The 26517-nt window shown below is 33.7% G+C and overlaps 1 protein-coding gene across 1 annotated transcript in view; it reads left to right on the top strand.

Moving 5' to 3' along the window:
- The window catches only part of LOC129219328 (rho GTPase-activating protein 7-like), a 576074-nt gene extending 549970 nt beyond the window's left edge, over positions 1–26104 (top strand). The window contains exons 17-22 of the mRNA XM_054853684.1: positions 4338–4526; positions 9146–9292; positions 14019–14182; positions 21776–21901; positions 22010–22189; positions 25236–26104. Of these exons, the coding sequence (XP_054709659.1) occupies positions 4338–4526; positions 9146–9292; positions 14019–14182; positions 21776–21901; positions 22010–22189; positions 25236–25353 (924 nt within the window). The 3' untranslated portion in view covers positions 25354–26104. The remainder of the gene's footprint in view (positions 1–4337; positions 4527–9145; positions 9293–14018; positions 14183–21775; positions 21902–22009; positions 22190–25235) is intronic.
- Positions 26105–26517: the final 413 nt, after the last annotated feature.

Genomic DNA, 26517 nt, shown 5'->3' with positions numbered 1-26517 from the left:
TGTATATGTATATAAATATTTTATATATATATATATATATATATATATATATATATATATATATATATATATATATATATATATATATATATATATACATATATATATATATATATATACAGTGAAGCACCGTTTATTAATTTCTCTTTTATACGTTTTTATCGTTTATACGTTTTTTTCATTTGTGCGCTTTTTTCATACAGTCCCTTCAGAAACGTATAATCGGTGCTTCACTGCATATATTATATATATATATATATATATATATATATATATATATATATATATATATATATATATATACACAGGGTGCTCCGTTTTAACCTGCAAGACCTTTATTTTCGCAACCGTTAGTCTTAGATGTACACTTCCAACTGCAAAAATGTTTAAAATCAGATGCAGAGTTAAGATACTGAAAGTTTGAAGCAGAAATAAAAATGAGTCAAAAAATAGGAAATTTAACTTTTTATACGCTCCCTAGGTCCCCTAACTAATATTTAGAGAAATAATCTCCATTGAAAACTATTACTAACACAAAAAACTTGACTTTTGTGCGACTAAAACTCAAGGAGATATTCCAGTTTAAAGTTTAAAGGGACCATACAGACAATGAGATTGGAACTTATCTCTCTTTCAGAAGAATCACATATCGTCAAAGTAAGAAAAACAAGGTATTTATAGTTTTTAGGACTCGACCGATGCATCGGCCTGGCCGATGCATCGGCGCCGATGGTTCAACAATTTATCCATCGGCTTCGGCATCGGCGGCCGATGCTAAATTGCAGGAAGCATCGGCCCATCGGCCTTAAAAACATCGAAAAAACCGATGGAATTGGCCGATGTTTTTTTAAAAAAAAGGATCTTTGTTTTTTTACCTTTCAATACAAAGTAAAGGTTGTTTTCATATAAAAATGCTTACTTGAAATTCAGTATGAATTTCTATTTTAGTCACCCCTGGAAGAGTTTTTAATACTGCATTCAGGTACCAAACAAATTAATTATTACGTTGTTTCTTGCTGCTGGATGTACGTATGTATCTCTCATAAGTCATAACTCCAAAACGGTAAACTGTAGAAGGATAAGTTTTCGCATGTGGGGTGTGCGTACGTTCCAGTTGCGCACTTCCGTTTTTGTTTTCGATCCGGTGTTCAAAAAAGCCTGTTTACTCATTTTTTGTGGCTATTAATTACTTATTTCAATGCAAAACTAATATAGCGTCTCAGACTGACGATCATTTGGTGATATATTGCCGAATTGGAGACCATGGAAACAAATTTGAGATGGCAAAACTGGTTTTTGTGTCATTTTGTTCGATTCCTCTTGAGCCGACGGTAATTTTTAAATTTTCGATGTTTGTAATATAAATCACAGTAATGCAATCTTTTCTGTATCGCTTCGGCGGAGTTACAAGTTTGGGGCTCGTCGAAATACATTTTGGGACCCTATTTCTGTATCACAAAAATTGTAAAACATTTATCATAGGCATTTTTGTAACTCCTGCGGTGTTCATATGGTTAAGGGGCCTCTCGCGCATTTGCTATATTTAAAATCCGCCACTGCACGTCAAAACAAACTCGGGTGCAAGTTTTGAAAGAGTTTTTCTGCTCAATGTTTATGATTATTTTGAACTCTATTTTTTACGACTATTTCTTGAATTTCCGAGAACACATGCGTGCTCCTCCTCCCACTTCCTTAATTTCTGAAATTAAACTCTAGTTATACTTCTGAGTTCTTTAAAACTAACACCATTCATAAAATTAGCGATTTTTTTTTTCAAATTTCATCTATTGTTTAGAAAGAATTTAGAGCATTAATGTAAGAAATTGATTAAAGATGTTTTGAATGGTGACATAATTCGGAAATCGAAGGGACTTTTGAATTTTTTTCTTCGAAAGTGCTGAAATAGATTCAGAAACTCTTCCGAGGCGTTGGTTTTAGCGGTTCTGTACTAAAAAAAATACGCCGAGGTTGGGGCCGAAGTGTGAGTTACTGCAAAATCAGAGGGTGACTCCCCCCCCCCCATTTCTTAATGCGCCATCTTTTTTGTATCATTAATATCGATCGATTTTTTCTGTTATAAGTAACTATTTTTATGTATTTATATAAAATCAATGAATAAGTTATTTTCGATTTTATAGAAAAGCTTCAAGGTTTTTCTATTACGCAATTTTTTAAATTTCAGAAAATTATTGCTAAATTGAACAATTTAATTTGAACTTGTTTGTAAAGCTTCATAAAAGATTAAACAATCAAATTGTTCAATATTATCAGATAATATTAGATAGTTCAATAACATCAGATCAAGTAGTATATGTATTCAGTTATTAAATTGGTGTAAATATTGAGTTTGTTTATTGTAGCTGCGTTTTAAGAACCTCGCTCTTTTCATGGCTACTTTTTGTTTCAGCAAAATTTATGTCACTGTTTTAGTTTTTTGAAAAATGCAAAATTTTCTATTCGTAAATTTTAAATAAGTAAAAAAATATTCCTATTATGATTTAGTATTGTAATTTACCTGTTACCTTTTTGTTTAATTTGATGACCAAAAAATGTCTACGTGCAATCTTTGCACTTTAATTGCGTAATTTGTTGACGGTTCCATAGTTTTATTTATTTATTTTTTTTTTGAATGATTTAACAACATAATTTAATGTTTTTTAACTATGTTTAGTGTACCTAAATCCATACATCATTACAATATTGCTGAAATCTTAGTTATATGCTCAATTAAAAAAACATCAATAGGTTATTAAACAGTCTCTTTGTTTTTCTTTCCTTTTTTTCTTTCTTTCTTTCTTTTTTTAACTGTTGTTCTTTCTCTTTCATCATACAGCAGTCAAAAAAGGAGAAGCATAACTACACCTTATACAGATTGTACGTAGCACAATCCAAAAGTTCGGGGACAAGCTGTATAAAACCTTACCCAGAATAGTTCACATTACAGAAGCACATCCACCTTCAAAAGGTTATCTTGAGGTACTATGTACTTCTGCCAGTGTTCATATAACTTTTGGAAGCCCTCCTGGAAGCCAATTTTTCGCTACCTTCTCTGATGCAGCTTTATCTTCTCCTGACGGAAGAAAGCGGCGTCCATCCAAAAGTTTTTTTGCTGGGAACAGGTAAAAGTCACACGGAGCTAAGTCCGACGAAACGTTACGTTATTTGTTTGTCATATCAGAGTATTGACCAATCGAACCGTGCATCCTCAACATGAAAGTCGAATTCTTCCCCACGATGAAGTTAAAGCAGCAGCTTAAGAGACCTTACAGGAGTTTGCGAAAAATGTCTTCCAGGAGTGCTTCTAAAAAGCTATACGAACGTTGTTAGAAGTGCATAGTCGTTCAAGGTGACTATTTTGTAGATAGATGTGCTTCGGTAATGTGAACTATTCAGGGTTCGGTTTCATACAACTTACCCTCTAACTTTCAGATCATACTACGTACGTATGAGTTTTCAACTTACTATTTCATAACGTTTTTGAGTGACGTAAGTTTACGCGCATGAAGACATCACAAGAGAACTTGTGATAATTAACTGAGGAGGCGTTCAAAATGGATATTTCGGCCATCCACATGTTCTTAGGTACATATGCATGTATAGATGTGCCGAAAAAACTTGTGAAGAAATTGGGTCATTGGGTCGGCCATTTGGAGGAAAACAATCGGCCATCGGCCGTCTTTGAACAATCGTCCAACAATCGGCATCGGCCCATCGGCCAAAAAATGCCATCGGTCGAGCCCTAATAGTTTTCATTTCTATTCGAAAACAAATGCGAATATTATGCCGTGATACGCAAAAACACAAATACGCGAGCACAAAAACCTCGAATAATTTGAAAAAAATCACCCTCTATGCACACATGTTATTTTAAACACTTGTTAATCACTATATTTTCCCCCACAAGGTGTTATTGACGGCGAGTGAAAAGTGGTGTAAGTCACAAAACGCGGCGTTTCATATCTCGGTGAATATTGGTCGTACTAATTTCAAACTTTTTGTGTTGGAATTATTTTTCAATGGAGATTATTTCCTTAAATATAAGTTAGGGGACCTGGGGCCCGTATAAAAGTTAAATTTTGTGTTTTTTGACTCATTTTTATTTTTACTTCAAACTTTCAATACCTTAACCGTGCATCTGATTTTGAACATTTTTGCAATTGGAAGTATACATCTAGGACTAACGGATGCGAAAAGAAAGGTCTTGCAGGTTAAAACGGAACACCCTGTATATTATATATATATATATATATATATATATATATATATATATATATATATATATATATATATATATATATATATATATATAATCAGCGTAAATTACTTTTTATCTGCAGATGACTGCTACGAATCTTGCTGTTTGTTTTGCACCGTCTATATTCCATCTTTCGACCCCTCGAAGCACTAGTTCTAGTCCCCGACGCCGGAAAACGGTTGGTGCACCAGATATGAAAGAACTTAATGAAAACCGAGCAGCGTATGAATGTTTGTCCTGTATGGTATCTAACTACCTATATCTATTCTCGGTGAGTTCATCCAAAGAGCATTTTAAGGTGTGTTGTATCAAAGGTGTGGTCTATAATTAACTTCGGTTAAATGCTTTATTGAACGAGGCCACATATTTAACGAATAATAAGTTGAAAATGGGTACTGCATTCTTTAGAGTTCTTCAACATTGTTTATTTATTCTTATTATTATTTATATTTCACTATTATGCATCTGTTCATGATTCGTTCTAAACTAATCAAAAGTCCTTTTATACCATTCAACATCTTCCGGATATGGATATTACTCCTTTGATTCAGGGCCGATCCTAGCAGGTGTGCAGAGTGTGCACCGCACAAGGGCGGCCAAAGCAAGGGGCGGCCGCAGGCCGCATCATATAGTTCTTTTAATCAAGCAAAATTCCTCAAGAATTTCTCAAAAGGTAACTTATAATAAGTCAAATAAATGTGCTAAATTTTAAATGTTCAATTATCAAAGTAAGTGCCGATTTCCCGATAGCATAGCATAGTTTTAAAAAAAATAGATTGTTAGGGAACATTGTGTTGGTTCATTGTCCATTAATATATACTCTTTACACACATGCTTCATTTGGTTACAAAATTTATGACAGAACCGGTAATCAGGCATAAATACAGTGGAGGGGAGATGAGGGAAATGGCCTCCTCCTGAAGCATGAAAGGGTGCCTTCTAAAAGGAGCACTCAGGGCCCAAAGCGGCCACTAATGCTTACCCCCCAAGCTTTTATAAACCTAAACAATGAAGACGTATTTTATATATTATATTTAAAAAAAGCTATACTGATTAGATACTCTCACAAGCATTTCAAACAATAAATTCTGTTTTCAACAATCGCGGCTGCGTGGAGAATTGCGACTCCCCTGAGAGTCAAACATATATGAATGAACTAAAATTTTGTAATTTGCCTCCTTTACAGCATATTTTTTGAATTAAAATCACGGATGAACTGTCCGGTTTCAGATCAGGGCTCTTGCCTCGGATAGTAAATTTAAACGTAGCTCCAAAACGAAGATCCAGAAGGATGCCATGACCTCCTTGACGAGACTAAAGAAGGCTTAAAATGGCGTTTTTAGGACTTTAATTTCGGAAAATTTTGCTATTTGAACCATCGATCTTAAGGACACAATTAAATCTCTGATTCACCCCTTCCAACTTAACTTAATCAAACATAGCCTGAAAATGTTGGCTTTAAAATCCAAAATGTGTTTTCAGAGGACAGACCTTCTTAATGTCATCAAAAATTGCTTAATGACATTTTTCGTATTTCTTTTTCGAAATTTTTGCGATGGAGGGCCCCAAAATCCATGCCCAAACATTACTACCAAAGATAGTCTCAATTAACATCTTTAGAGAGGCCCCTAATCCCACCCCCTCAGTTTAAAATTGACTTCAATTTCAAAAAACAGTTCGTGAGGGCACACTGAACCCCCGCACTCTCTTTGTCCCATCGTTATCAAACAATGCCTAAAATACGATTTTGGGACTTCAATTTCTAAAAAACTATAGAGGAGCCTGGCTTATGTAACTTTTCACGGCGTTAGAGCATACCCATCAATCGTCGAAGTGAGGAGCACAAAAGTCTATAGTTGTGTTTTTCAGATATTAATATCAAAAAATATCCGAAAGATCCGCCGAAGCTTCCCACTTTTGTTAACGTCACCAAAGATGGCATAAAATTGCTCTTTTAGAAATATCCGCTTGGGAGCTCCAAAACTCTTATTTCTCAAAAATAGCCTAAAATGGATTTTAGTTCTGAAAAATATTTCGGTTCGGAATTTTTTCACGTTTTTCCTATCGTTTTCAAATATAGCCAAAAATAAAAAATGGGTTTTTGAAACAATATTGCCGAGAAATTACCGGAGGAAAGCCGCCAGATCCCCTACCATCACCAAAGACAGCCTAAATTTGCATTTTAAACTTTAATTTCAAAACTTTCAATGGGAGATGATTGAATCTCCCTCCCTCTAGCAACGTCAACAAAGATAACCCAAAACTGCTTGTTTAAAACTTCAGTTTCGGAAAATTTTCGGGAAGAGCGCCGATCTTTCCTAAGCTATGGTCACAAAAAAGTAGTTTCGAATTGATTTCAATTTTGAAAGAATTTTAGGAGAGAACTCCAACATTACTTTTCCCCTGAAGCCTCGAAAAAGTTCCTAAAATAGCATTACAGTAACCCCTCGTTACATCGCGCTTTTCGGGGGACAAAGAAAAAGAGCGATATATCCGAAAGCGCGATATAACGGAGGGCATTAAAAATAGTTATGTCTAATACGCAAGTAAATTGGCATTCGTTCTTTTTGACATTAGTTTCTAATGGTTTCAATGTGGGTACTGTCACACCTATTGAAATTTAAACAAGATTGAAATTTAAGTAAATTTTCACCGTCAGAAAGTTAAAATCATCAAATGGCGAATGAAGACGATCTTTCTGAGCTACCGCGAGATAAGAATGAGCTTTCCAATACCCTCCTATTCCGAGTAGGTTTTCTAATCCGTTTTACTTGCTGTAGAAAGGATGTGAAAAGTAAAAGAAACCAGATTGTTTCCAGGAAACTATTTCGCCCGTCCAGATCATTATTCCCTTCTTTGATGCAAATCCTGGTTTGTGCAACCAAGTACAAATCTTTTCTGTACTAAAAGAAGGGCTATGTTCTCTTCTACATGGGCTACTATGACGCTTGATATCTCTCACTCCTTGTAAAGACAATGTATCAATACAAAAGAAGATGTCAAGTAGTTTACAGACCATCTTAAACTGAAATATACTGTGCGGGTATGTACATTTGGATGCCAGGAATTGCTGCTGCTTTTCCAGCGAATTCAGAAGAATTGCTTCCTTTTGTTCATTGGCAAAATAGAGAAGAAAGAGACCTTCTCTGTACAATACCATATATTTTCAGAAATGGTTTCAAACGTAAAGAAAAGTTTTTTTCTTATTTTAAGCTTTAATATTTCGGGAGACAGAAAAAAAGAGCGATATATCGAATGAGCGATATAACGAGGCGCGATATAACGAGGGGCTACTGTATTTGACGTCAATTTCGAAAATTTCTCCACGCACCTTGAATATACCCGACTCTTTTCTTCTTGCAACCAAACACAACCAAAGATTACTAAAACTATTTTTCGTACGCCAATTTCGATAATTTTCTGGAAGCAATCCCCCCTCCCCTGATTTCCCCTCCTCCGTTCTTTCTCTGATGTCACCGAAGACAGACTATAAAATGCGTTTTTACGACTACTAAATTTTGGTATCTATTACTTTCTTCAAAGATATAAATTGTACCTAAGAAGTTTCTTACTATGACACTTTTCTTCCTTTTTATAAGTTCATCATTCTTGTTTTTTTTTTTTTTTTTTTTTCTTTTTTTAATTAGAACTTGATATAGAAATTTGAAGAAATATTTATATGGACGTCAAAGACTAGTCAAAATATGCAAATTACTCTTGAGGGGCGACACATTAGGTCTTTGCACACGGCGCGGCCGACACCCTAGGATCGGCCCTGCTTTGATTCCAAACATGTACAAAATGAATAGTACAGTGCTTAGGATAGAGCTCTAAGGAACTCCCTAATTCATACGGTTGTTACGACATAGAGTATCGTTGAACTTCACGCGAAAACTTGTATCTATCAAGAGTTGTATTTCTAGTGGCACAGGATGAGCCAAACATTTTAAAAATAGAACAAAAGCCTGTAAACAGTAGTGAAAAGTCAATACTTCAACTTCTTCTTTGAAAACTTAAGTCACTTACATTTTTTATCATTGTTTACCGTGATTTCCGTATATGAAGTTTTGTAGAATTTGCGAGAACTAGGAACGCAACGGAACTACGAATGAAACACAATATATAATGATAATGTAATTTATGAAATTTGAAATTTATTAAAAATTTAAAAAGGGAAACAGAAGAGTTGAAATACCATGACCTATTATAACGAATAAATACCTTTGTGCTGAAGATTCAAAAAATCAGTAATCCAACGTCATAAAGCACAAAAATTGCGAAATATTGCAGACACGTGTTTCGGTGTTATAAGGAACACCTTTTTCAATGCAACGAAGTGTGAGCTTCTGGATGAAAAGGCATCCGAGAAAAGCTTTCCTTTCCCGAGATCTTCCGCTTTCCTTCATTCGAGAAAAGCGAGAGCATCCTTTTCTCGGATGACTTTTCATCCAGAAGTTCACATTTCTTTGCATTGAAAAAGGTGTTCCTTATAACACCGAAACACGTGTCAGCAATATTTTGCAATTTTTGTGCTTTATGACGTTGGATTACTGATTTTTTGAATCATGACCTATTGATTACTTCTTTGTTTCTGCAATATTTTTAATCATGTGATATTTTTTTTTATTCATGTTGTTTATTTTTTCTGTAGAAAAAAAGTTCTATAAAACCAAAAGTCTTAAAATGTGCGAATGATACTTAATTGAAATTTTCAAATGTAATAAGAGTTTTTTTTTTTTTTTTTTTTTTTTTTTTATCATTCCCTTTCTGTAACAACGAATTTAAAATTTTTTGTCAAAACGAATAATGTCTATAAATACGTGTAGTTTGTATCGTTTGCGAAGTTTAACTGTTGTTATGTTTTGCATTGTTTTATAAAATTTCTTATAGATCTCGGACGAGATGATTTCCCAAAGTCGCATTTCATCAACGATCCATTACCACCCTGCTACAATGGAAGAGTATTCATCTTTTGTGTATAGTGATCAGACTGGATTGAAATCTTATTTTGACAATTGTATACAAATCTTTTTGAAGGTAACGTAATTTGAATCAATTCGGAAAGGAAGTTCAATTATGCTTTTAGTATACAAAAGTTTTGGTGCCGTGATTTGCTATACCTAAATGTGTTTTTAGTTGCATAATTAGGTTCTTTTGTGCTATCCCATTGACAATTTTTTGCGAACATACCTCTAAATTTGCTGCACTTATTTAGAAACAAAGGATTGCTATAGTTCTGCATCGGTGCCGAAAACCAAAGCTAAAACGTTTTATGCCAGTTATAGATAAAATGACGAGGATATTGAATCACTTATCTAGTCCAAGTTTACTGGTTAGTCATGGTCTATGGGCTAGCACGAAACTATTTAATTTTCTGTCTAATTGTACATTATTTGTTAAGATGCATCTTCCTTATTAAAGGGATTGCATCTTCCTTATAGATGCATCTTCCTTATAAAATAAATTACTCCCTTTATTCCTTAACCTTTTATCTGTACGTTTGCTGCAATTTTTAAGCACCAGAAAATTCCCTTTTTTTAATGGCTTTAACCATTTGTATTTTTATGTCAATGTTATAAAATGATTTTCTATTACATCTTGATATACTAAATTAAATGCTTTGAAAAGGTAAGTAAATCTTATTACTGAAATTTTTCTTTAATCACTAAGTATTTTAAATGAATTTTTTCACTCTTCTTGAAAATATTCATAGAAAATGGATCGAATCTACCTTAAAATGACACTAATTTTGAAGTTTTGGATTAAGTAAGTACCATATTAATAAATTTAGAAAGTAGACACCTTCGATAATTAAGTCGATTATGTCTAATGCAGGTAAGTAAGTATCACGTGCTATAATATTTTATGTTACACAATTATTATTCTTATTCACATTTTTTTATGCAAGATTAATCTATGAATGAAATGATGGAGAGGTGGACTCGGTAGAACCAAGCACTTCGACCAGAGGTCTATTGTACTAAACCCCAAACAGAAGTCCTAAAACAGACTAATAGCCGCAGCGAAGATTAGCAGGCATTTAATGGGAATGTCATAGATTTCCCAAAGATCAAGCAGGTGGCGGACAAGGTGTTCAAACCTGTAGGCAGAAAAGACGTCGCAATTACACAAGATGTGTGCAACAGTTTCCTAAGGGAAAATGTATTTTTGATGTGTATTCTGAGAATTAGACTTATTTTCTCAGAAAATTGCGAATTTTAATTTCTTGATGCTGAATAAATGAAGTGTTATAAGGTATACCTTTGTGAAACAAACTGCTGATTTTAATAAAGAAAGTTTCTCCAATCATGGCATTAAAAAAAAAATACTATATGAATAAATATTTATTTTCCTTTTTATAAATATAACTTGAATTACATCAGGATAGTTTTATGTTTTTTTTTTTTTAATTTAAACAGGAAATAATTTTAGAGCATCTTATTTTCTTTCTTTCATATCACTTGTACTACGTTTTCATCTTAATCATTATTATCTTATTAATTTTCCTTCAAAACAGAAGAAAACACTGACATTCCTTAAAAGAACTAAATGCTAATATTTAAGCACTAAAAATCCTGAAAACGTTTGCTGCAAGTCATTCATTTTAATAAATAAGTATCGAGTTTCCACAATCAGTAATTGAAATGAATGTTTCCCTTTTCCACATGCTGAGCTGAACTGGATGTTCAAATAATGTCTTAGAGGCATTCTGTTATTGTTGACAATTTTTTCTATGTAAGGAATTCGAAAAATTTCTCTTTATGAAGAATTGACATAGGGTAAATGCTCCAGTTGTCTGCCATTTAAGAGATCAGTTGTTGAGTTTTGTTAACCTATAAACTTCAGCTGTCAATACAACAACAAAAACAATGTAAACTTTTAGGCTGTACCTTTCTGATAATGATTCACTAACTTGTTTGTGGAATTAAAATATTTTTTTTTTTAAACCAAGCTATTGTTAATATGAGAAAATGCTCCAGTAGTCGGCCATAGAAACCCAGTGCTCGGCCATGCATGAGCCACTAGTCGGCCGTTTCATTTTCGTTACTCTAACGAGGTGTAAGTGAATAAATTTAAACAAAATTGAATGCGAAACTTACAGCACAGCAGTGTACTTAAAAAAATAATTATTCCAGTAATTACGAAAGAATTTTGCATTCTGGTTGTCTTCATAACGTTTATCTTTAGATTATCTTCTAAACTGCAATCAGTTTGAAGATGCATCTCATGCAAAAAAATTTTTATTATTTATCTTCTACATCAGCGGTTCTCAACCTACGGGGAGGGGAGGGGGGTACAAAAGAATCTCAAGGCGGGGGGGGGGGGGCGTTAGGGTATATCAGATAAAATAAAATCAATCCCCTCATTAATGTTGTGAAAGTGAGTAATGTGTACGCCAACCTCACTTGGATCCTAAATTACCTCAAAAAATTGTATTTACTTCTTTTCCTCTTGGATTTCATATGTTCTAGTAACAAGCTGTTCAAAATAAAGCTTTAAACAATGTAAGAGTGAAGGCTTTCACGGCCGGTGTCAATATTATGAAAGGATTCCGGGCTGTTGTGCCGTGGTCTGAGTGTATATTCTCCATTATCTTGAGTGGAGAATATACACTCAGACCACGGCACAACAGCCCGGAATCCTTTCATAATATAAAGCTTTAAACAGTTGAGTTAAATTTTGTGTGTGAAACTATTTAGATTTTTCCTTATTTACTAGTTTTTAGCTATCTATATCAGCTCCAGTTTCCAATTAGATTGCTTGTATTAAGCAAGTACGGAGGGAGAGTGGGGGGGGGGCTGACCTCATGTCTGTCTTCAAAGGGACTGCAGAGCTTGAAAGTATGAGAACCCCTGATATACGTCATTAACTAAAAAGATATCATATGCTGCGAAAGAAGAAATTTGATGAATGAAAAAGACTCGGGTTAAGCCGGATTTTTTTTGGGGGGGGGGAGGGGGGAGGCATTTTGAAAATTTCCAAATGTGAGAATTTGGACTCCCCCCTCCCCTCAACCTGGCACAAAAAGGTTTCAGTGTTAACATTAAAACTTAACGAAAGAGTTGATAGAATTCATGACCGATAAAGAGCGAATTACTGATCGATATGATTGACATTTGACTAGTCTTATGTTCATTACAAAGAAACTTCAACATACGGTACACAAAATTAAAATTGTAGTTTTGGAAATAATTTCACCTCAAAAGAATAAAAAAAAAAATCCTTTTACTTAAAAGATTAGCAGTCAAGGTCACGTCCAAAGCAAATTTATCATAAAAAACAATGGTACTTCGTTGTGAACGAACTGCAGTAAGATGAATTATGTAGGCTCGTCCGTGTTTTCAAAGATTTTCGGCGGGGGGGGGGGGGGGGCAAAGGGTATTAATTCAGTTTATTTGAAAGGAAAAAAAGCATCAAAATACAAAAATGCATAATTGCATTATAATGTAAAAATCCAGAGGGGTCAATTGCCCCCCCCCCCATTGATTGCCCAAGTGACGGGCCTGTATGTAGGTAAATTGAAAATTCAGGTATTTGGGGTGTCATGAAGATAATCATACATCCTTCAACAAGAATATTAGTAAACGATGAATAAACTAAAATGGAATTAGTAGCTACGCAATGCAATTTTGAAGCTAAGTCAGCATTATTTTAAACAAGAAATAAATTTTGATTTCCTAGAGAAGAAAACCCAAGGAAATAAATATTTGGTTATGGAAAATCAGTAATAAAAAGTGTTACCAACATTTAAAATATTTAGCCTTTGTAAAATCAAACCATAAACGTAAGATGGTTTAATAAGAAAGACGATAAATCACCATTTGGTAATGACATGTTAAGTAATAGAACATTTATTCTAAACGCAACAATGAACTAAATTTATAACACCAGTTTTCTAGAATTCTAAGTTAAAATCAATATTAGAGGCAATAAAATGACGAAATAACCCCCTTTCGTCAGAAAAGTTTATTCAGAAAGTTTAAACATTTTTTTTAGAAGAAATAACGTTAGAAAGAGAATTTTTTCTCAAAACAGCTAAATTGCCCCTGTGTCAATACTTTATTTTAATTAGCATTCGATCAACATTATAAAATCCGTATTAGGAACGCAGTTGACTACTGGGTAGATCAACAAAACAGTATAGAACCAGTGGTCAATCTGCCATGGCCTACTATTGGAAATGCATAAGAATTCAGTACCCAATGGTCGGCCACCCCTCTAAAAATAATTGAATCGAAGAAGGAGTTTAATTTTTAATTGAAACGTAATGTTATACTATCCATTAAAACATAAGTAAAAGCAAATTTACATCAGAACGAAAAAAAATAAGGGTACTTAACATTTAAAAATGAAGTGTCTTCTTAAGAAAAAAAAATAAGCAGAACCGCAAACTAGGATGATGGGCACACCATTTACATTAAAATGACTCATTACTACTTCATAAAACAACTTCACTGTTGTTGGATGATAATTGGGGACAGGTAAAGGAATGTGGGATCCGATTCATCATATCCGATTTTGAGTTATACATATTTTATTTATAAGCAGTTTTACGTCCTTGTGGCCGACTACTGGAGCACTTACTCTATGTCTCTGTAATAATGCATATCATATGCTACTTCCTGTATTTACAAAAAATGCTTTAAAACACCTTCTCGTCTAAAGTGTAATATTTAGATTTTATCTACCATAGATATCATACAGATGAATCAGTATCCATGATTAAGAAAGGCAATTGATTTCTCTTTTTTTATAACTTTAGGAATCTCGAGAGAAATATAAGGGATGGATAAATGTTTGTCAGTATGATCATGTGGACCTCTCCTATAAAAAACTTGCTGATGGTCATCCTTTAAGGCTTTGGAAAGTGTCTACTGAAGTTGAAGCTCCTCCAGTTGAATTACTCAATAGAGTTTTAAGAGAAAGGTGCTTCATCATCTTATAGTTTCTTATGCACTATTACAAGCTTGTTTGCTTTTATTATCTATAAAAAATTAATATATATATATATATATATATATATATATATATATATATATATATATATATATATATATATATATATATATATATATATATATATATACAACAGTAACAAAATGATCGCCAAGCGGTTTGTGAATACTTGTCAAATGATAATGAAGAACGGGTCTTGCTTCCTGCGCTTCAGATGAAAAGTCTACTTCGTACTTCTGAAGTAGTGATGTGCCACAAATCCGCGGACCGAAAATCCGCCAACGTCCGAAATCCGCGTCGATTTCTTCCAATTTTTTTATTTATTTATTGTTCCTGTATATGTTTAACTTTTTTTTCGCTGTATGAATTTACTTTCCGTACTTATTTCTTTCGGTCTATTATCCGAATCGCGATTATTTGCCCAAGCAATTGTTTTCAACATATAATTAGCGAATTATACGTTTTGCCTTAAAGTTATGCATACGCATGCCGAGCGATGCAATCAAAACCAAAAAAAAAAAAAACATATTTATTTTAAAAAATACGTTAGTATTCTATAGAATAAATAATAAGAAATATCGCAAAATGAAAGCAGATGCTAAAACATTGCTGTAGAGTTGCAACAAAACGCTTATATTGTGTTGACAAGTGGCATCAAAGAAAAACAAAATAAGCCAAAAATACAAAGAATTTGGCATGTAAAAGCCGACTGTGAATGGTTTAAATTGAAAACGAATGCCTTAGCAATTGAAAATAAATACCAAATTTTTTCAAAATGGTGCCGTTTATTGGATTTCGTTCCCTCATGGTTTTGACTACTTCAAGAACAAATATATCTTTTGGATTTAAAAGTTCAAGTAACAGCTGAAGGTATTAGTTTTATCATGTTATTTAAATGATTTTAAAGTGTTCAGTTGTCTTATGAAGTAATTCATGAATATTTTAAAGTTTTCATTGCTCTTTTATTTAACGTATTTATTTTTTCAATTTTAATACACAGCTTACAGTTGAGTCATTCCATGTCAAGTGACCTAGGGTCCCCCCTCGACCATCTCCGATTCGGATGAAATTTTATAGAGGTGTAGAGATGCCTTTGAAACTAACCTATGCAAATTTTCAGCTTTCTAGATCCAAATCCTGAGGATCTAGGATCTCCGAAAAACAAGATCCAAAATGGCGGTTGTGCAAAATGGTTTTGTGCAAAACTAATACTAAGTTTGCAGAAAGTTTTATCACAGTGGAAGCCTAAAATTTTAGGCGCTTAAAGTACGCTTGGCCGTTAATATATTCAAGTATTTTTGTGAATTTTAGCTCGTTAGATTTTGTGTAGCATGCGCGTGAACTTGTGAGAAAGCGCGATGGGGAAAATTTTTCTTGGATTTTAAGTAATCATAAAATCTTAACAAAAATGTTTCAATAGCTCGTGCTTCGTGATTCCATTGTAAAAATACTTGTTTTTAATCGGTTACAGTTTCAGAGCTTGAATATCTGTTTTCTAAAAGGTATTGCCATCCAAAATGGCTATCAAAACCGTTCAAGTAAAAAATAGGATATTTTCAAAGCGCTATAGCTCAAGTTTGTCACCTCGCATCTTCTTTTCGTTGGTACCATTAGAAATAACATATTGTTTCCTTTCAAAATAAGTTTTTTCTTCGATAGTGTTCTTCCGTTTAAAGATTGAAAAAAAAAAATGAGCTCGAAGTTCTGTCTGTCGTAACGAATTGCCTTGTTTAAGAGCAGGTTGCAGAAAATTTTATTACACTGTAAGTACGAAATTTAAGGACTTTAAAGTACTTTTGGTTGTTAATACGTTCTAGTATTTTTATGAATTTGAGTTCCTTAACTTTTGTGTAGCACGCATGAAAAGTCGAAAGAAAACACAGTGGAGAAACTTTTTCCTGGATTTTAGAATGTCATCAAAAATGATTCAAAAGCTTATACTTTGAAATTCTATCGTCAATATACATGTTTTTAATGGGTTATAGTTGTAGAGCTTAAATATTGATTTCTAAAATATATTGCCACCCAAATTGGCTGTTAAAATCGTTCACATGAAAGATAGCCTATTTTTAATACGCTGTAGCTCAAGTTTGTCATCTTGCATCTTCTTTTCGTTAGTGCCATCAGAAAGAACATATTTTTTCCTATTAAAATAGTTTTTCTTTACGATGGTTCTCTTTCAGATAAGCGTTAAAAAATGAGCTTGAAATATTATTTGCCGTTAGCGAGAAGATCTCGTTCTGCAATAAATAAAGAATGGTGAATGCCGTGGAAGCCGGCTAATAGTGAAATTGCTACTGTAATAAGTCCGATTTTTTTTTTTACTTTGCAAATGAAACATGATAGAAACAGAAAAATATCCTGTTCTGGAAGGAAGCTGATGCATCAGACAGTTAGATTTAAAACTTCAAATCAGTTTAAGACAGTCAGCTTCATTTACATAATTTAAATTAACAATGTTTTTAACTGCATTTTCAGTTTGGCACAAGTCTTAAGGTTTTGTACGTGCTGCATTCTTCCAGATTCAGTTTTACAGTTTATTCCATATTTTTCGATGTGTCGTGTTTCGTAGTTACGTTATATGTTTAACATGTTGTTTATTAGCCATTTTTACTTTTAGTCGAAATAAAATTGATTTTATGAGAATATTGCTGAACTCTGCTGAGTAATTTAACAGGTTATGGGCCCAGGCGTAATTCTCTACAGATAAATAGTAACATTTCGACTACAGTGTTTGTAAAATGGCGGAAGAAAAAGTAACATTCGTGAAACTTAACGGCACAAATTATGAAGTTTGGAAGTTTAAAATTAGTCCAGTCAATAGGTAGAAAAAACGGGCTTGCCTTACAAAAAATGGGGTCAAAGATTTTTTTTTTAAATTTGTATATACTAGTGCCAATATAAAAAAAACCAAGTTATCCAACACGAAAGACCTCGGGAAAAGTTTTGGGGGCCGAAAAACCCACAAAATTTGTGACTTTTTGTATTATTTTCAAAATATCTCAAAAATGGTTAAAATTACAAAAAAACTTTCAATACAAATGTTAAAGAGGATTGAATTTCCTTCAACTTTTGTCATTACAATATTTTTGTAGCATGAAAAGCAAGCGAGTTACAGCTTCTTGAAAGTCACACTTTTTCTGAACCCCTCAGCGAAGTGCGTGAAAGCGCATCGGATAACGGAGGAAAAAAGGAGAAACGCCGGCAATCTGACCTTGGAAATCATTTGTCTTTCGCAGCTGAGGGTAAATGCCTCTGTTCCCTTTAACTTAAACAAAACACCTTCATTCTATCCCGGCCCCCTCTTTTTTTCCAAATGCGATGTATCGACTCAATAGCTACTCATGTTGGTCACTTCAGAGTTCGAGCGAGAGTATGTTTTATCAATCTGTGTGTTCTGTATTACAATTTTTTTTTTCTAGAAATGATTACGCCTGACCAAGGTTTTTTTTTTTTTTTTTTAATTTGCGAAATCAGTTTGAATGGACGCGAAATAAAGATTGTCAAGGAGAAGGGAATAGAAAATCTTCAAAGATGCAGCGCAAAACGTCAAAATGAAGAACATCAGCGCTTTTTGTAGGACTTAAAAGGAGTGACAATTCACACTGCCTGTCACAAATGCTATATCAATGAGCAATCAATCTCTTCCCTTGAAGTAATGGTTGAACCTAACATGTTAACTAAATTCCTCAAGAAACATTTCTGGCAAATTATAACAAGAATCGTCTTATTCAACTTCTTGAGACATATGTATTTCGAAGAGTGTGGCATTGAAGTCAGGCAGACTCAAGAAGATGCCGACTTACTTACTGTTCTTTCAAAGGCGAAGGAAATTGAAAAGGTTGTTATAGTGGGCGAGGAGATATAAATCTGTTGGTGCTGATGAGAGCTTTAGGACATCTTTTCAGCAACTTGTTCTTTTTAAAACCTGGAAGAGAGAATGCTTGTGATTTGTTTTTGTTTTTTTTCCCACTAAATCCTTTAAGTTTGACCCCAGCAATATTCTTTTCATCCATGCATTTAGTCGGTGTGATACGATTTCGGCAATCTTTGGTCAAGGGAAAATTAAGTTGTACAACATAGTCAAAAAAAAAAAAAAAAAAAAACTCCTGAAATTAAGGAAGCTATTGAAGTATTTATGAACCCAATCAGTCATCATGATGCCGTAGCTGCAGCTGGAGAAAGCATTTTGAAAATATTATACATAGGTGACTTAAAGTATTTGAACCTATCTTTGGATACTTTGCGATTTAATCTTTTTATAAAACTAGTATACAGGGCCAAAATAAATCTTGCAGGGCTACCTCCAACTTTCGAGGGGAGTGGGGGATGCTGGAAGTTATCACTCATATTGGTGCTACCACCAAATTCAAAGTTGGTTGGGCAACATAATTGATCCAGAGAAATGGGGTTGGGAACGCAGAACGCAAGGTCTAATGCCTGTTGACACGAAAAGGGATTCAGTTCCTCAGACTCTTTTGAAGATTGTACCTTGTACCTGCAAGAAAAATTGTACTGGAGCCTGTTCCTGTCGCAAGGCAGGTTTAAAATGCTCCAGCACGTGCAAACACTGCAGTGGCACAAATTGTGAAAATGTTGCAGAAATTTCACCTTTGGATGAGACTGCCGAAAAAGATGATTTGTTCCATTAGCTTTAAGAATCACCGCAACAAGGAGATGAACAATTAAAGGACCACAGCTTCTTTCTACCCCCTACAGATTCTGAGCCGGGAGAACCTGGTCTTGTCTTCAAAACGGTTTCAAAGAAGATAAACAGCGTATTTTGTTGTCCTTTTTGTATTTGCTTTAAGGTCAAATGAATCTCCCTGTAATTTAGATGTATGTATTAAGCTTTTACAGTTGGATTTTCATTTTGAAAGGTAATTCTTTTGGGTTTTTCATGCCTTAAAAAGTCAGTTTCTGCAGAATTTTTTCAAAGTGTTCATCACGTATTACTATTGTACCTTCATTTATGCATTATTATGTCTATTGTTTGCTTATTATCACCCTAATATTTATTCATTCATATTTATATTCAAATATCGCATTTTCACTTGAAATAGAATAGATGGTACGAGTTATATGCTTTAAATGAATGTGAAGATTATGTAATTCAATTACAAACTGCAATATAAATCACATGTTATTGGAGTCTGATGAAGACTACCTCTGTCAGACCAGAAATATTAGTTCGTGAGCGGTGGGGGAGAGTTTATTATTATTATTGTGTCAGAGCATAGGATGCATGATTGTGTTGATTGTGTTTGCTTATTAGCTGCCTAATATTCATTCCTTCAGCACATTAATATTTAAAAATCGCATCTTTGTTTTCAATAATTAGACTAGAATGTACGAATTATGTATCTCAAATGAATGTATGTATTGTGTAATCCAGTTACAAACTGCAATATATCATCTGTTATTGGAGTCTGATGAAGACTACCTCTGTCAGATCAGAAATGTTAGTCCGTGAACAGTGGGGAAGGTTTTTTTTTTATTATTATTATTATTGCATCGTCGTATGTGCTTTAAATGAATGTGTATATATGTATTTCAGTTCCATAATACATAGTCTGTTTTTTGGAGTCTAGTGGGAACTAATCTGTCTGCCAGAATTGCTACTCTGTGTCCGGTGGGGGGGGGGAGCAAGAAACAAACTACTCAAACTGTCGATAAACTCTCCTGAAACTAAAGTTTCTATTCAAGTTCTAATAATTATGACGCCTTTCTTTCGGTGTGAAAGCTTTTTTTTTTCGGAGTGGAGGAAAATTGCCTATTTTCAAAGAGCTATAGCAAGCTTGCTATTTGTGCTACAAAAAAGTTGTAAATACAAAAGTTGTAGGAAATTTCATGCTCTTTAAACTTTATATTTAATACTTTTTTCTAAGTTCAACCGTTTCGAAGATATTTTCCAAAAAACAAAAAAAAGTCATAAATTTTTGTGGTTTTTCGGCCCCCAAAAGTTCTCCCGGGGTCTTTCGTGTTGGATAACTTGGTTTTTCCATGTCGGCACCAATATGTACAAATTTGAAAAAAAAAATCTTTGACCCCATTTTTTGCAAGGTAAAATGTATCTATTGACTGGACTAAATGGAAATGTACTTGACTGATAAAGACTTGTGGGATTTAATAGTACATGATATGCCTGAAAATGTTGGTGATGAACAGAATGCTTGGATTAAAGCGAATAAATCAGCTCGAGCTAAAATCACGCTGAGATAACGTATCTTACGTTGAGTTACGTAAAGTAATTGACCAAACACTTAATTTTACTGGAGTAAGGAAAAGCGTGGGGGCTGCCTATTTACATTTTTGCATGGATAACAAGTAGAAGAAATTTAAGACAACTGATAAGAAGCCCCCAAGCTTTTTTTTTTATTACAGTAAAAATAAGTGTTTGGTAAATTACTTTATATACTTGTCATCCAAAGATTATTTTTAATTTTTTAATTCATTTTGCTACTAAAGCGTGTTTTTTTTTTTAGTATTTTAAACTATTATTTCATCTTTAAACCTGAGCTCCTTCGGTTTTTCTCTTGCACCCTCAAGCGTTTGCGACTTGTCACCCCCCCCCCCCCCCCCACCCGCTCTCGAGCTTCTTTTTTTTAAAGAAAATCTATTTTATTTTACGTAATTTGCGCCTCGAACTTGTGCGCCTCCGTTTTTTTTTTTTTTTTTTTTTCGTTTTCCTTAAACTTGTGCGCCTCAGGTTTTTTTTTTTTTTTTTGCGCTCTCAAACCTGTGTGCTTTTTTTTTTCGCTTTCGAACTTGTACGCCTTTGTGTATCGTCGTCCTTTTTTTTATTTGTTGTTTTTTTTAATTTATTTTCATTTGCTTTTTTTTTTACGCCTTCCCTTTTTTTTTCTGCGCTGTTTGGGAGTCAAGGTAGGTGGCCTATTGAGGAACCCAGTCCGCCCCTGGTTCATTTATGGCCTGAAATCCTCCAAAAATCCGCACAACCACTTCTACGAAGTTGTGCGGATTTTTGACCCTCCACATGGCGCAGACTGTGCCATTGAAATTTTGTAGGGGGAGGGTGGAATTTGACAGGGTTTTTGCTCTCTTTTTGGGGGGGATACTTCCCTTCATTGGAAGGGAGGTGCACAAGTACCCTTGGGGGGGGGATGAGTACCCTGGCTTTGCCGTGATTTTCCTTGCAAAAACGTGAAAATGATATCAAATTGGAGTTGGTTGTTCGTTGCAAATATAAAAGCTATTATGTTTGTCAATTGTTCGTTTTTACTCTTCCAAATTTACTGTGGCTTCTGTTTTTACAACCTTTTTTTGTCATGTATTTTATGAATAAAAGTTGAGTAAAAAGTCAGTTTTTGCGATGGTCAATTTTGAGAAATCCATTTCTTCGACTCAAATAAAACCCTAAATGTGTCTCTGATATAGCTATCATTTTATTCCATTCTATAATTAAGGATTATTTCATACCCATTACAAACTTCAAATTCGGAAATAAGAATGATTTTTTTTTCCGGTAAATTTGTTACAGAACTTTTAATCGTGACATGTTGAAGTTTAAGCCAGGAAAATGATAATGGTTTATTGTTTCAGACATTTATGGGACAGTTCCTTTACTAAGTGGAAGGTGGTTAGCCGAATCAATGCACAAACAGAAGTATTTCAGTATCTTAATGTGTCATTACCTCCTCATCCCCCATGTGATTACTCAGTGTTAAGGTAAGTTTTTCAGTTTGTTTCAAAATGTTCAAAAGCAATAATGAAGTTAATATCTTATCTGTACAGTAGTTTGAAGTAAAATGTTGCATAATAATATCTTTCAATTAGGAATTGGAGGACTGATTTACCAAAAGGAGCTTGCATATTAGTAGAAACTTCAGTTAAGTATCCTGAAGCAGAAATAACAAGCGGTAGCGTCAGAGCTCTAATGTTGGCATCACGGTATTTGATTGAACCTTGTGGAGCTGGGAAATCTCGAGTTACTCATATCAGCAGAGTTGATACAAGGTATTATGAACGTAATTTTGATTTATGCTTCTCTTCGTAGTAAAAAAGACGTATCCATACTTGCCAACTTTTACGGGTTAGACGTAAAACTCGTGCCTTTTTTACTTCCTTTCACAAAAAAGAAGTATTGTATTCGCGAAAACAATTTCACTCAAAATTCGGCCTTAATTTCCATTTTGCTCGCCCCCGAATTAATGTTGAGTTTTTTTTTTTTTTTTTTCAACCCGACCACACGCGGATAAGTGCCTAAGAATGTATAGGCTCCCGAAATATCCATTTTGACATTCCCCGAGTTAATTACAACGACTTTTCTCGTGACGTCCGTATGTATGTATGGATATGCGTATGTATGTCGCATAACTCAAGAACGGTTTGTCCTAGAAAGTTGAAATTTGGTACATAGACTCCTAGTGGGGTATAGTTCTGCACCTCCTTTTTTGGTTGCATTCGAATGTTCCAAAGGGGGTCCTTTACACCTTTTTATTTGGGGGGGGGGAATCAATGTTAATTCCAATGCAAACTCAAGTGGTGTTCTAATTTATGCAAACACTTGGCAATACATCGCCAAGTTTTGTCACCAACTTGGCGACAAATTTGGCGATTGTTTTTTTTAATCTGGTTTCCATTTGGCCATTGTTGGTGATATTTAAAAAGTTAACTATTAAAATTGCCAATAATGGGGAAATAACTTTAAATTGGTGTAAAAGGAAGTCATGTGATGCACACATCAGCTCGTTTAAAAAAAAATTCTCTTGCGCTTCAGTCTCGATTTTTGATTTTCCGATTGCATCCGCCTATATGAAACTCGATCGTTTTTGTTTACTATGTCATTCCATCGCTTGGACATCCAATCTTGTTTTTAACATTATTATTTTTAACATTATTTAACTTTTCTTATATTTCATGATCTGTAGCAAAGGAATTGTACGCTCATCATTTTGCCGCTCTCATCCGTAACTTTCAAACCAGTTACTCTTGAGTTGATTCAAGCCAAAACAAATAATAAAATAATATTTGCTGGTTTATCTTTGTAAACCTAACATAACATTTTAAGTTTATGAAGCTTTTACAAAAGGAAATTGTTCTTAAAATGGTTTAGGATAGCCATAAAATGGCGAAATCCGGGAGTTCTGATTGTGAAGACCTATGCAAATTTCGAAAATGTTGCGAATTACTCAAATTAAGATATATTTTTCATAATTTGTAGCCTTTCCTAAATTTTTTGCTGTCCATTTAACTTAATCATTTAATATTTTTGCCTTAAAAAAATCTTTCGCTCTTGAATTTGTGCATCATTTTTATTTTTGTGCACACTTTAACTTTCAATCGGATGATACCGGAGCGTGCAGTGTGCACATAAAAATTTTACTGATGGCCATTATCAAAAAATGATTTCAGGTGAGCACTTATTAACCAATAATAAAATACTAATCAGTTTTAGATATTATGTTGATCTGAACATTTATTTCTTTTTTGTTGTTAGTAAAAAAAGGCTTTGTCACGAAGTTGCAATGTTTTTACAATAATCGTTGGAAGGATAGAAAACTTTGAAGCTTAATTTCTTAAACGAATGATTTGTGCATTTCGATTTATTTCATCACCAGTGCACATCGTTAAGCAATAATAAAATTTACAAAGAAATTATTCATTAAAAAACTCTTAAATTAAATTTTTTTGTCAAAAAGTTAAATTTTCTAATCCAAAGCAAAAGTGAAATATTTCTTAAACGATGTCTAATTGTAACAGGGAAATGAAGCTAAGACTTGATAGTGCGTGTTTTTTAAGTTTTATTCTCTTAAAAGGAAAAAACATTTTATGAACTTGTTAATATTTTCTGGCAAAATTAAATATATATTATACTAACACAATCTTTTTTAACGGTTTCAATAATCATTATAAATGTTGTTCCATGTTTAAAAAGAGTCTGTTACAATAAAAGCAGGGCTTGATAACTGAATAGGCCAACTAGGCTGTGGCCAAGAGCTTCCGCAGCTTAGGGACCCCCAAATGGCTGAAACTGTTTTAATTAATGGCTAAAACTAAGGTTTCACTCCAGGGGCCCCCCAAAAAAGTGTTTAGCCTAGGGGTCCTCGATATCTTAATCGGACCCAGGGTAACAGAGAGCAAAATTTCAAGGTTTTAACTTTATATCCTTCCCGCCCTTTTGGATGAATTGGGAGACAAATTTGTGCACTGCATCCAAGATCCCCGAGTGTAACTGATTATGAACATTTTCACTTATGGTTATTTGTTCGCAGATGAAATCTTGTTTCATTTTACCTACCTCGGCATATTTTCGCTTACCCCACAGACTGTGGTATAAATGAAGACAGAGATTTCCTTCTCCATGAGTTTGATGTAGGCAGATGACCATGATATACACGATCAGATTAGAAGCTTTAGTATTTCTGCAGCTACAGTAGTCAATCCGTGACCCCTATAGGCTGTATGGAACTTGTTGAACTTCCCAAATGTAATTTGAAATCACTTAAAATTAAAATTTAGGCAAAAAGTTAAATTATACACTAAACGTGATAAAATACACACAAGTATAATTTACATCAAAATCAAATCTTACAAAAAGATAAAAGTAATAGATGCTTAGATCTGTTTCCATTTACCCCAGAGTGTACAGTGTGTGTATTTAAGGTAAATGAGAGTATCTAAACTGAGCATCAAAAATAGCAGGGAAGGTAAAATTTGTAACTAAATGCTTTTAGTAACTTTCCACATGATAAGTAAAACTAGTTGGAACCAGCTAGTTCGCTTTTGTAGATCTATTGGAGAGGAAAGTGTAAGATTACAACACCTTGTGAAACAACATTTTTCAGTGTCATCTACAATGATGACGCCTATGCAATTGTTTAGAAACATGCACAACTCTTAAAATGTCTACCCTATGTTGCCTAGTTTTCACTCACCAATAATTTAAAAAATGCCGACAAATGTGTTAATGCAGTTTGTTCCCATTTACCCCAACCAATACTAACCTATTTCTTTCCTCCTCTATGTGTGCTTATGTTTCTTTTCATTTACTTATTTTTAGGGGACGATCTCCAGAGTGGTATAATAGAGCTTATGGACATATTTGTATCCAATTATTGATAAAACTAAGGAGTTCTTTCTCCCGTAGTGGCACAGATGGACCAGAGACAAAAGTTTAAAATATCACTTTGATTTGCAGAAAATGTAATTTATGTATAGAAACAATTACAATGCCGTTATTTTTGTTTTGCTTAATGCAAAACGAATGAATTTGTTATGAATTTTAGAGGCAACAGTTGTGTTTTGAAATTCTTATTTGCAATTGTTTTGAAAAGCTAGTCACAGAGCACAATGAATAAGCAAGATGATTTGTCAGCTGTCCTATCGATGAAATATGTTTGTTGAAGATTGTGTATATTTAATATTTCAGAATCCTGTTGAGAAAAGAGCCTAATTTTACCTTTTGAGTAACATCTAAATCAGCATTTATTTCATGGCTTGTTTCAATTTACTGCATACAATTTATTTGTTATCATCATTGGCTGTCTGTATGAATGGCATAGCATCGCATTTCATTTTATTCCAGATCATATTTCCTTTGTTCATGAAAAATAGAAGTATATCATTGTTCATACATTTTCATGAAAAACATATATTGATATGGTGCTTAAAACTTTACTGTGTTATATTTTATTTAAACATTTGCATGCATCTTCTTCTCATTTGATAATTCTTTTAAAAATAGGAATGATCTAATATTATCTCTTTTACTTATTTTACTGCATTCCTTCAAACCAAAAACATTTCATTGTGCTTTTAAATTTCTGAAATTTGTTTAATGTCACTCTGTTTATAAGCAGTATTTTTAATTTTCGAAGTTATTTGTTAAATTGTTATCAGTTGAATAAAATCATTTAAAGGTGAAAAAAATATGTTATCGTTTTGCATTATTTCATACATCCAGCTTTTATCCATATCATCATTGAATATAATAGTTTTTACCTCAGGACACATTACACCAAAATAGCTTAAAATGCAAATTAACTCAAGACATGCCTGACCAACAAAGACTATACTTTTGAATGCATCTGCAGAACAATATAGCATATCCACCGAGTAAACATCACGATATAGGAAGTTTAAATTTATCGTTTCACCCACCAATAAGAAATTTGTTTTAACCACATGACTGACAAACACTGCGGTGAAGCATAGCATGTATTGCTACCAAGGACAAGGAGAACTTGGTTTAAATAGAAAATGATTTCTTACTGCTGTGTATTCGGATATTTAGAAAAACTCTTGTTAAAAGAGGACTAGTAACATTTCATCAGAAAGTATAT

The sequence above is a fragment of the Uloborus diversus genome, chromosome 3 (assembly GCF_026930045.1).
Source record: "Uloborus diversus isolate 005 chromosome 3, Udiv.v.3.1, whole genome shotgun sequence".
Lineage (NCBI taxonomy): Eukaryota > Metazoa > Arthropoda > Arachnida > Araneae > Uloboridae > Uloborus > Uloborus diversus.
This window is presented reverse-complemented; position numbering and strand designations above follow the sequence as displayed.